At 49.4% G+C, this 12,637-nt stretch overlaps 1 protein-coding gene across 1 annotated transcript; it reads left to right on the top strand.

Annotated features, from left to right (window-relative positions):
• Window positions 1–1,955: 1,955 nt before the first annotated feature.
• On the top strand, window positions 1,956–12,339 carry LOC117049047 (cathepsin Z-like). Its single transcript, XM_033153640.1, has 6 exons — window positions 1,956–2,169; window positions 3,509–3,672; window positions 5,852–6,031; window positions 8,304–8,454; window positions 9,930–10,092; window positions 12,101–12,339. Exons 1-6 carry the CDS (start codon window positions 2,030–2,032, stop codon window positions 12,212–12,214), a joined length of 912 nt encoding a protein of 303 aa, XP_033009531.1. The 5' UTR covers window positions 1,956–2,029; the 3' UTR covers window positions 12,215–12,339.
• Window positions 12,340–12,637: the final 298 nt, after the last annotated feature.

Below are 12,637 nucleotides of genomic sequence, written 5' to 3'. Positions count from 1 at the left end.
GGGCCAGGGATGAGGGGAGTTCTAGTTCAGCAACAGCTGGTGTGCCAGGGTTGCCTATACTTGGTTCACATAAATATTCTGGTTCTAAATACAGAAGTGAATCAGATTGACAGTTGAATCTTACATCAATACCATCAACAAGCCAGTGTCCTCTATCCATGGGCAGTAGTCCAGGGGAGCCCAGTCCACAACTTCTTATCCCGTAATAAATGTATTAAGTCTTTTAAGGTGCCACAAGCAGCAGACGAAGGGTTCCCCCATCTAGAAATGGCAACGTCTGTGCCATTACAGCAGGAGCAACCAGGAACTCTCAGTGGGACAGTTATTATTTTTCCTTTATAAATACAGTGGTACTTCGGGTTAAGAACTTAATTTGTTCTGGATGTCCGTTCTTAACCTGAAACTGTTCTTAACCTGAAGCACCACTTTAGCTAATGGGGCCTCCCGCTGCCGCCGCGCCGCCAGAGCACGATTTCTGTTCTTATCCTGAAGCAAAGTTCTTAACCTGAAGGGTTATTTCTGGGTTAGCGGAGTCTGTAACCTGAAGCGTACGTAACCTGAGGTACCACTGTAACTTATTATTCGGCAGCGACATCGCAAAAAAGAGCACACCAAAAGAGAAGAGCAAAACAGGAAAAGGAAGAAAGAAAGAAAGAAAGAAGGAAGGAAAGAGGAAAGGAAGAAAACAATATGAAATAAAATTAAGTAATAGCCCCTGTTCCCCACAAGTTGATTACAAAATTCAAAGCAAAGCAGTAAACATCCGGATCAAGTGCTGTGGTTATTGTGGGGTCGTTTTAGAGCTCTTTAAACAGTCACGTGCATTTCTTCACATGACTGCCGGCACAACTGCTTTGCATGCAGACTGTCCCAGGTTCAGTCTACAGACAGGGGTGAGTAGGACTTCCCGTCTGAAATCCACTGCCAGTCAGTGTTGACAAGTCTGACTAGGTATATGGCACCTGCTTAACTGCTGATCCCTACTCTGATTTCCAAAAAACCCCAAACGTGTGTCATGGGCGTAGCAGCATCCCGGACATTTGACCGGTCTTCCGCCCGGACACTGCCGCCGCCGCGATATTCCGTATATGTCTGGGAAATTCTGGACGAATGACAACCCTTCCACTATCCTCTGTCTGTCTCTGTCTGACTGACAGACTCGGAATGAAATATCTCAACAACAGTTGTTTTAAATTACTTTCTTCTGACCCCAAGCGCTTAGAAGAATCTGTCAAAATCTTCCTACAATTTCTGCAATTTTACTTAAGTGTGTTTGTTTGTTCACTTGATTTAGGAGGGGGGGCAGCTGACTACGCCCATGGTGTGGGGCCCTCCTCCCTTGACCCACAGTCCTCTGGGCTTCCCCTCCAGCTAAAACCGGACCCAGAAAAGCTCCCAGCTCTGGCGTTTCCAGACGTTACGTGCACGGGGAAATCAAGGCGGGGGGGGGGGCGCGCCACGGAAGTTCACTTCGAAGTACGCGAAGTCAGGCGTCCAGCACACAGAAAGGAACCAACCGCGGGGGCGCGCAGCCTGCGAACGACGGGGCCCTTTGCGCGTCCACGTCGGGCGTGCGCAGGCTCTGTCCAGTGCTCCGTCCCTCCCAAGGCTTTCTCGTCGGAAAGTACCCTTTCTCTGCCTTTGGCTCTAAACTGGAGGGTGTGGCTTTCCGCAGGCGGAGGACAGGGGGACTCCTGCACCCACCATGCCCCCTGCTGCGGGGACCCTCCAGGGAGAAGCGGGTCAGCTGCTTCTCCCGGGCGGCTAGTCCCGCTTCCCCCCCCCCCCGCTCCCCTTCTCCCTCCCACCCCGTTGGGGGAGTCGCCCGAAGGCTGCCCTCCCGCAGGGGCCGGCCTGGTGCCTCCGCCTCCTCCTCTGATTTGCCAAGCCTTGCCTCAAAAACTTTCCCTTTCGAAATCGCCGGCACAGATTGAGACCCGGCAACCGCAGGGACAGCAACAACAGCAGCTGCCACCTCTCGGCTCCTCTCCCCAGAAGGACCGAGGAGTCCGGCGTTTGCCCCGCGACGATGACCCCGCCTGGGCGCCTCCTCCTCCTGGCGCTCGCCGCTGGCGCCCTCCTGTGCGCGGCGTCCGCAGCCGGCGGCGTCTACTTCAAGGAAGGGCAGAGCTGCCACAAGCCGATGGCGAAGAGACCTCCGGGGATCAGGTAAGGCGCCGGCGACCGGTCCGTCGCCAAGAGCTCGGTCGCCTTCCGAACCCGGATCTCCATCCTGCCGTGTTGGGAGAGGCGCTGGCCAGATCTGGAGACGCTGTTGCGGCGCTTGAGGGCGCAACAGGACGCCAAACGCGCCTTGGAGCGCCCTTCTTTGGTCTGGCCTTACATAAAGAATTGCGGGGTAGTGGTTTTCTCAGCTGTCTCTGATCTTGCAGGTAGCATATGGCTGTCACATGTAGAGCCAAGCAAATAGGAAATAGCCTACACGAATTTGTCCTATTTCCTTTCCACGGAGGTCCTGCGGTCTCCTGGTTCTGCAATCTGTCTGTGCCTTTAACAGACAGGAGATGTGGTTTAGGGCAGTACTTCCCAATTTGTGGTCTGCACACCCCAGACAGTCCACATAATAACCCACTCAGGGACTCTGCGGCACCATTCACATAACAAAAACTACAATAGCGATATCCAAATTTTCAAAAGTAGGGGGTCCATGGCTTGGCTTTTGAGAAACAAAGGATTTGCCCTACTTAGCTAATTGGGAACCACAGGTGTAGGGGTTAAGTGTGTCCAACTAGTACTGTACTTGGGAGACTAGGGTTCAAGTCCCCACACAACTACGAATCTTGCTGGGTGACCTTGGTCCGGGCACAGTCTCTAGCAGAGCTGCCTGCCTCACAGGGTTGTTGTGAGGATAAAATGGAGGCAGGGAGAGCCATGGGTGCCACCTTGAGCTCTTTGGAGGAAAAGTGGGAAATAAATTAAAATAAAAATGCCTGGGCAGCAGGCTGCACAATAATGCACATTTGGAGTGGGGGGGCTTGCTTTCAGTTTGGTGGGTCTCTTCTTAGAGCCCTAACTCGGAGGAAGGACCATAGATTAACTGCTTTTCAGACAGAGGGTCCCAGGTTCCAATCCCCGGCATCTCAAGGTAGAGCTGGGAAACTGACTCCTGCCTGAACCTCTGGAGAGCTGCTGCCAGTCTGTGCAGACAGTGCTAGATGGCCTGACAGCTTCCCACGTTCCAACTGCAAAACCTGGGAGTTGTATTTTAAATTCCACCCTGCAGCTCACACTTCACTGCTCCAGGTTTTACTTCTTAATGCTGTTGCTCCCATAAGGAGATGGCAAGAGGTTGCATTAAGTGCTCGAGGCTGGTTAGCGTGTCTGTTTTGAGGAAGTTCGTCGCTAGCAGCTGCCATGTGACTGCCCAGCAGGAAGTTGGAGAGAATCATGACAAAGCAGTGAAAGATTTTCCTGGCACCTCTTCTCAGATAAAGGGGGGGAAAACCAGTCACTTGCTTTTTTCTGTCCTCTCCCCATTCTCCAACAGAACCTACCCTCGTCCCCACGAAAACTTGGACATCTCAAAACTACCCGAGAGCTGGGACTGGAGAAACATAGATGGAGTCAACTATGTGAGCGCCACACGCAACCAGCACATCCCACAGTATTGCGGATCCTGCTGGGCCCATGGCAGCACCAGCGCTTTAGCAGGTACGGAGGTGCATGGGATGGTTGGCAATGCATCTGGAGGGCATCCTTTATCCATTCCCGCATCCAATACAGAGAGGGCTCTTTCACGTGACCATCTATCATGGTGTTTGGAGCAATCAAGTATTGTGCAACACCCACGTGACGTTGTTCTCATCAGAGAGACAGCCCATATTAAACCCCCATCCCACTTATTTAATCCAGGTTTAATGGTTAATTGCTAGCCTAGTTAATGGTTTACCTTGCATTCCCCCTTCTGAGATGTTTGTCTCCTCCTCAGTAGTGTGCAGGGAAACAGGGGCGTTTCTAGCCCCTTGGCTGCCCGGGGCGGCAAGCCAAGAGGCACCCCTGGGGGCGGGGCATTGCGGCATGTGCATGCATCATGACGCGCTTGCACAGCGCGATGCAAAGCAAAGCAAACCGGAGCCGCAGCCCAGCCAACGCTGAAAGGGGCAGCCTAAAGGGGGGGGGAGAAGCAAACAGGCGCGTTTAAGCGGCCGAAAGGGGGGGGAAGCGCCCGTTTGCTCCCCCCCTTTCCCTTTTGGACGCTTCTTTCGGCCCTTGCTGGGCTGCGGCTCTGCAGCCCAGCCAGCATTGAAAGAAGCGGCCGAAAGGGGAGAAAAGCACCCGTTTACTCAGCCGTGCGCTGTTGCTCCTGGGGTGATGGAGGGAGCGGCAGCGCTTGGGAATGGCGGGAGGGGCTGCCGCTTGTCACCCCCACGCACTGCCACTCGCTCCATCGCCCCGGGAGCAACAGCGCACAGCCGAGGGAGCACCCCGTCCGTGCAGCGCTGCTGCTCCCAGGGTGACCGACATTGCGTGGGGAATGGCGGGAGGGGCTGCCGCTTGTCACCCCCACCCGCCGCTTGTCACCCCTGTCACCCGGGGCGTGCCGCCCCCACCGCACCCCCCTAGCGACGCCCCTGCGGGGAAAACAAACCATGATCATTGGCGCAATGCTGTGTCTCAACAAGGAACTGGTTTGTTCCGCTTCTTCCAACCACAATGAGGCAGTAAAAAATGCCCCCCCCTATAGACCAGCCTTACCCAGCTTGGTACCTTCCAAATATTTCCCACCGTTTTCGACTATGCCTTCAATCAGTATATCAGACAATGACAAGGGGCGATGGGTGTTGTAGTCCAAAACTCATGGAGAACACCCAAGTTGGGGAAGAGAGATGAAGCAGAAAAACCTGGGAAGGGGAATTGAATGGAATATTATGGAGGGTAGCCATAGCTGACTGGCTGGAACTTTGAGGATAAACATTCCAGGCTGTAACGTTTTGTCGCAAGGCTCAGTTGTTCTATTGGAGCTGTCAGCTTAAAATGTTCTCTGAACTATTGAATGCTGCAGGTCCCTATAAATACAGGGTATATCTGGGTTCCCCAGTGTGCACCTTCAGAGTAGGGTTACCCCCCCCGCCAGTCCCGTCCCCCCCGTCGGAAGAGTATTCTGCGTTGCCCACAGCAAGCTGCAAAAATTTCCTTACGTGCCTCTAAGCCCCAAAAACTTGTCTTACTCATGATGGCGTCATGCCTGGTAGTGGTTAAATACTGGAGATCTCTGGACGCAAACCTCTTTGGTCTTCAGTTTGTATATGTTTGGGGCTTAATATTAATGGAGAAATTGACTAGCAGGGTGCATGAAAGAAGAAGATGACACAAGACATTTAAGGGTTTTTCCAACACCAGGTTTAATTTTGTTACATGTGCTTCAAAAACAAAAAACAAAGAACAAAAAAGGGAACATGCTTACAGCAGTGTTTTTCAACCACTGTTCCGCGGCACACTAGTGTGCCGTGAGATGTTGCCTGGTGTGCCGTGGGAAAAATGGAAAAATTACTTTATATATAGTCAATATAGGCACAGAGCTAAATTTTTTTAACGTTTTCTAATGGTGGTGTGCCTCGTGATTTTTTTCATGAAACAAGTGTGCCTTTGCCCAAAAAAGGTTGAAAAACACTGGCTTACAGACTACCAGAAACTCATGAGGGAGTGTGGAATGATGTTTATTTATTTATTTATTTATTTTAAGAAATGTAACCAAGCGACCTTTGTTTCTTTTGTAATTTGTATCAACGGGTTATGTTTGAGTTCTGCTACAGATTCTTTAAATTTGATAAAAGGTAGTTCATTAAAAGAAAAGTTGTCTTCCACTAATTGCTGATTTGTCGTCCCCCAGATCGCATCAACATAAAGAGGAAAGCTGCTTGGCCCTCTGCATACCTGTCAGTCCAGCATGTTCTCGACTGCGCCAATGCTGGCAGCTGTCATGGGGGAGACCACAGCGCAGTATGGAGGTATGCTAATGAGCACGGGATCCCAGATGAGACCTGCAACAACTACCAAGCTAAAGATCAACGTGAGTTTATCTTACCTGCTTGTCCAGTTTGGTGGTTCTCAAACTTTTATCACTTTCAGAATAAAAATTCATTTGCACCACATCAGTTTTTTTTATTGATACAGTGGAACCTTGGTTCCCGAACTTAATCCGTTCCGGGAGTCCGTTCGACTAACAAAACGGTTTGGGAACCGAGGCGCGGCTTCCGATTGGCTGCAGGAGCTTCCTGCAGCCAATCGGAAGCCACATAAACAGCACCGGATGTTGGGCTTGCAAAGAACTTTCGGGAGGCGGAATGTTTGGCTCTCAAGGTTCCACTGTACGCTGGAAAACAAAACAAAAAACTCCTAGCAGTGCTTGATTTATAATTTTAGAACATGGTCTGGGATCATGGGACATCCAGAAAGTATAAAACAATGCAGCTGCATAAGAACATGAAGCATTCCCAAAATATAATTACAAACGAGCCTCTTACATATGTACCTTAAGTATGTTTACAGACTCAATGAAAGGTGTGGACTTGCTTTTGCCTGGTCATCTCATTTATCTTAAGTCTGACTTGAAGCAAGCAAACTTTCATCTCCTCATCAACACAGACAAACTGTTCTCTTTCCTGATCTTTCATATTTGTCAGAATTGAAAGTCCCTGTTCACAACAATATGTCGTGTGAAACTGTAGAATAGCCAAGGTGGATTGGTTAGTGCCATATTCTCTTTTTTTTAAAGCAGATTTCTCTCAGCAATTACAATGTGCTTGTATTCAAGCAGATAGCCTGTGCAGCAAGGCAGCTTATGGCCTTCCCTTCCTATCCTTGTTCTCCTATTGAGTAAATGCAATTGCCCCTTTCCCCCCTCATCTCTAGTAGTATTCATTCATTTATTATATTTCTTGGTGGCTTTTCTTACAGAGTATCCCAAAGCGACTTACACATGAAAACCATTAGCACTTAAAAAGAACAAAGGTTATGGGTGGAGACAAGACCATCTTAAAGGGATCGGTCGCCCTGGCGCGACGATCCCTCGCCGCCCCCGGTAGGCCGCCTCTCCGTCCACCTCCCTCCCGCGCTGGCCGCCCCTCGGGAGGGGGGTGGGCGAGCGGGGGATGAGGGGCGTGACGCTGCAAGCCGGCCACCCTCCAGAGCCCCAGCTGGAGCGCTGGGAAGGGCGTGCAAAGCCCCGCGCTGCTCCAGCGCCACGCCCCTCATTCCCCGAGGGGCGGCCAGCGCGGGAGGGAGGTGGGCGAGCGGGGGATGAGGGGCGTGGCGCTGGAGCGGCGCGGGGCTTTGCGCGCCCATCCCAGCGCTCCAGCTGGGGCTCCGGAGGGCAGCCGGCTTGCAACTCACCCGCCGGCGTGCGAGCACCCGCCCACCCGCCCATGGGGGCGGGCACGGGTTGGGGAGGGGGCACCCGGTATGCCGGTGGGCTCGCGGGGGCGCCCCTGGGGGGCCTGGTGCCCTGGTGCACCGCGCCACCCAGCCCCTATGACGAGACGGCCCTGGGTGGAGATAAGGTTTAGCAAAGAAACTGGGAGGGTCTCTCACAGATGGGAAAGGGATCAGGAGACAAAGAGTCTGCTCCTGTTTTCTGCTATCAATCCCGTCCCCTCCCGGAGTGCAAGTTGTAATTATTTCAGCCTATTCCCTTCCCTGCTTCTCTGTATTTTCCAACCTTGGACTCCTTCCTCTTTAGTCAGTAGACCCAAAGAAGCTCCACACTCAAAAAATATTGGGTAAGACTAATTCTAGCTATACGTGGAATGTCCCTATCTTCAAAAGTGTTTTTCTCTCTCAACCCCCCCCCCCCAAAAAAACCACCAGCTATCTCCTCCAATCTCTTCTAGTCTGCAACTTGGTCAAAAAGCACAACATCAAAAGGTGTGCCTGTTTGGGTTTTGTTTTTGTTTTTTACACATTTCCCCTTTTCTCGCAAGCAGTGTGTTAAAGGGATATGGTGAAACTTAGGGCAATATTCAGCTAATGCAAACTGTTGGTGCACAGATTTCTGCTTGCGAAATAAGACTTCCTTCCCTCTCCTCCACTGCACTTACCCTGTGCCCTCCCCAAATCTGCTCCAGGACATTGGAGGGGGGGGACGACGACTCCTAGTACAGATTTTGGGTGTGCATGGTGGCGGGGAGGAGAGGGGGAGCTTTCTCCGTTGTGCAAAGAGAACTAATTGCGTTGATGGAACGTTTGCTGAGCACTGCGTTCGAGTCCACCCTTCATTTCATTGTTTATAACCACTGGATGAAAGGAAAGTTTCTTTTAGTTAAATGCGCCTGTTCATTTTTCAGAATGCATGAAGTTTAACCAATGCGGGACATGCATTACTTTTGGTCAATGCCATGCGCTAACGAATTACACCTTGTGGAAAGTTGGAGATTATGGAAAAGTCAGTGGACGAGAGAAAATCATGGCAGAAGTCTATGCAAATGGACCCGTCAGGTACAGAAGCTAAACGTTTGTGGCCAGTGTCTGGGTAGTAACACACGAAAGCATGCAACTAATTGCAGTTATTTCAAATAGCCTATTGCAGTGGTGCAAGAAAGACCAGTGGCTCTGTTCATCTGGTTTGGAATTCGCTACGTTTATGTTAATACTTTATTTTATTTTTTTTCAAATAATATTTATTGTATTTTCCAAAAACAACAACAAATACAAACTTAACAATAAAGACAAAATACAAAATACAAAACAATAAAAAGAAAAACATCCAAAAATAGCAACAAAAAATACTTTATCATACTAAAAAACTCCTTTTTCTTATCATCTTTTACGGACTTCCTCCTGTTTCCCCTTATTTATGTCCCTTAAGAATATTTCACATAACTTCCGAATTTAACCATTATCACATGTTTTATGAATACTAATCAATCTTAAAATTAAAACATTTTAAATCTAAAACCATTTATATCTAAAGCAATTTCCAAATCTATTTCTATAATCTATAATCTCCTAATATTCTCATTATTTACTTCAAATTGTACATATGACAGCCTATCCTTCTTCTACAAACAAAATTTTTAAATATTACAATACTTTTTAAAATACAATTTAAATTTTCCCCATTCTTTCTCCACCGCGTCGTCTCTCAGATTACAGATTCTCCCGGTCATTTCCGCAGGTTCCATATGCTATGTTAATACTTTATTAAGCCAGTGCCATTTGAGAATTGAGGACTTTCGTTACACTTCAGAAGAGACTGGCACATCCACCCCATACATTTAAAGTACAGGACTTGCCCCCCAAAGAATTCTGGGAACTGTCATTCATTAAGGGTGTTGTGAATTGTAGCCCTGCAAAGAGTAAACTACCACTCGCAAGATTCTTTGGAGGAAGCTACGTGCTTTAAATTTATGGGGTGGATGTGACCCAGTTGATTTGTTCATTGATACAGTGATTTGTCAAGTGATTGGACCAAGTAATTTGTCCATTGATTCAGTACATTGTCCAATTGATTTGGTGGCCTCAATTTGTTGATTATGTGGCAGCAGGTGACTAGCTAAAAGGACAATGTTTTGTCCTCCTAGAAGGGATGGTAAAGGTGGAAGCTGACTTTGGGGTGCACCGGGTAGCAGCTTTGTTATTACTTACAAAGCTTGTTTGTTTCACTGGCAGAAGGAAAGGATGAAGCTTCAAGAAAAGGCCTTGGCGATTATGGCTCCAACCTACCAAGGGGCAAGTTAAAGTGACCTCTGCTCCTTCCCACAGCAGCTTTCTATTTAATAATATTATTAATAATAATTTCATTATTTACACCCCGCCCATCTGGCTGGCTTTTGCTCATGAGATAAAGCTTGAAGCTCTTGTATCAGGTTGTGACTTTTGCAGTGCTATCTAGAGTGGACATTGAAAGTTTCAACTTATCAATAGCATCTTAAGGCTGCTTTGATGTCATTGTTCTGTATTCTTTAAAACAGCTGTGGGATCATGGCCACTTCGAAGCTGGAAGCATACACCGGAGGAATTTATAAAGAATACAACGCCGTTCCCATAATAAACCACATAATCTCCATTGCTGGCTGGGGGATAGAAAATGGAACTGAATACTGGATCGTCCGGAACTCTTGGGGACAGCCATGGGTAGGAAGGACAGAGCAACCATAAATGAGACAGTGTGTGTGTGTGTGTGTGTGTGTGTGTGTACACAACATCCAGAGGGCCAAAGATTCCCCACTCCTGTTCTAATAGGAAGGAATTCAGCCCTTCATATTTGATTACAGCTTTCTGGCAGGCCCCAAGAGCTGCACGACTCAGTGTAGGTGCAAACCCTACATGTACAAAGATCGGCAATGTGTTTTGCAACTACTGTATAAGCACTTGGAGTTTTGTCCAGAAATCTGCACCCGCTCCTACGTGTGAGAATCTTCTTCTGAATGCCACAGGATCACTTGTTTGGGTGCAAGACCACCAGAACTAATAATAAAAACCCCAGTGGATTGTGTCCATTTAGGGATCAGGAAATGGTGTGGTGTCTGGCATGCCAGAGGCATTAGAAGGGGGTTGGTGTTTTAGCAATAGACCAGGCCGGGGGTCGGGAAGGCGCGGCTCCGGAGCCGCATGTGGCTCTTTTAGAGCTTTGCCGCGGCTCCGGGGCGGGGAAATGGTGGGGGGCGCTGCGCCTGTGGCCCGCCTGCGCCCCCCTGCCTGGCTTTTGGGATCGGCAGCAGGGCGCGGAGTGGTGGAGAAAGCAGCATCCCGGCTGCTTTCTCCACTCTGCGCCCTCCCGCCGATCTCAAAAGCAGGCTTTTGGGATCGGCAGCAGGGCGCGGGGTGGAGAAAGCAGTGGGGACGCACCTTTCTCCACCCCTCGCCCTGTGTGCCGATCCCAAAATGGGATCCGCGGCTGGGCGCAGGGTGGAGAGAGCTGCATCCCGGCTGCTTTCTCCACTCTGCGCCCTCCCACCGATCTCAAAAGCAGGCTTTTGGGATCGGCGGCTGGGCGCGGGGTGGTGGAGAAAGCAGCCGGGATGCTGCTTTCTCCACCACCCCACGCCCTGTGCTCATCCCGCTTGCTTTGAAGGGAGCTGGGGACAGGGGTGAAAGCTCACCCCTCCTCCCCAGCTCCATTTAAAGCAAGCGGGGATGAGCCGTTGTGAAGGGGTGCATGGTGCCCCTTCAGAGCGGCTTATCCCCGTTTTTTTAAAGGGAGCCTGGGAGAACACCCATACACCCCCGTACACACACGCACACACCTTGACTTGATTCAACACACATACACACCCCCTGAGTTTATTCAACACCCCCTTTATTTGATTCAAAACAAACACACACACACACCCCTACATGCACACCTTGACTTCATTCAACACCCAGGAGAGCAAGCCCAAGCTTGCTCAGAATACGAGAGGGTTTTGTATTTGGGGCATCAAAAGCAGCAAAGCATGCATTTGGGACCATATGGGGTGCATCTCTCTCCCCTCATTAGAGAATAATAACTGGGACTAGCCATCAAAAGTCACAGATCAGACATGCTCATATTTTTCATTGATATAGCAGCTATAGCAGCTGACTGCACGATCCTGTATATATAGCATTAAGATAAGAAACAATATATGCAGTGTTATATTTGTTTTAAATGTCGCAATGGTTTTGCGGCTCCCAGGTTTTTTTTTTTCCCTTTGGAAATGGGTCCAAGTGGCTCTTTTTGTCTTAAAGGTTGCAGACCCCTGGACCAGGCTATTTCAGGGGTGTGTGTGGATTTTGGGACTCTAGCCCACCTTCTCCTTCCTTCTCTCTGGCAGTTAAATAAATAGTTGTGTGTCTGTCGTGCCATACCTTGCATACAACATCCAAATATCCCACACCACCAGGGATTGAAAAGGTGTAGCTTTCCAAAGGTTGTTGGATCACAGCTCCCATCATCCTTGATCACTGGGGCTGATGGGCATCCCAACAACCTCCAAAGAGCTACAGGTTGCCTAATCCTGAATTTCCCCCTCCTGCATGCTCTGGGGCAGATCCAAGACAATTGCCCTTATTCCTTCCAACTTGTACACAGCCAGTTTTTGTTGGGCGAGGGTTTTCAGGGTGGCAGCAGCAGGAGAAGAGTCACTTGAGCCCATGACTAATGCAGCTTCCCATCTTGCAGGGTGAGAAGGGCTGGCTCAGAATTGTTACGAGCGCCTATAAAGGAGGCAGCGGAGGGCACTACAACCTGGCTGTGGAGGAGGACTGTGCTTATGGAGACGTTGTACTTTCTTGAATTCTGCAATGGATCACAGAGCCCTTATTTGCACTCCTGATTTTGAAACAAAAGGTATCTCCCAGCAAGATTTCCCTCCTTCTCGTGAAAGGGAAAGATATATATATATATATATGGCAATGCATGCTAATCAGGCTGCTTGTTTGCATATAACTTCTCCAGCGAAGGAACCTCTGTTGATTGCACACATGGAGAGAAACGGCATTTTTTTGTTTTCTGTTTGGAAGCTTTCCTAAGTTACGATGATGTAGGTCACGAAGAGTCGGCCACGACTGAACGACTGAACAACAACAACAAGGTGGAAAAGGCTTTGCGGTGTATGTGACACATGGATCCCCATCCGGCTACAGTGGGCTGAGTCTCTGTGTTAAGCAAAATGCTGGACCTGCAAAATACCCAAAATACCTTAATGGTGTAGCGTGT

Source organism: Lacerta agilis, chromosome 6, assembly GCF_009819535.1.
Source record: "Lacerta agilis isolate rLacAgi1 chromosome 6, rLacAgi1.pri, whole genome shotgun sequence".
Classification (NCBI taxonomy): Eukaryota; Metazoa; Chordata; class Lepidosauria; order Squamata; family Lacertidae; genus Lacerta; species Lacerta agilis.
Note: the sequence above shows the minus strand (reverse complement) of the source record. Positions and strands in the feature narration are given on the sequence as shown.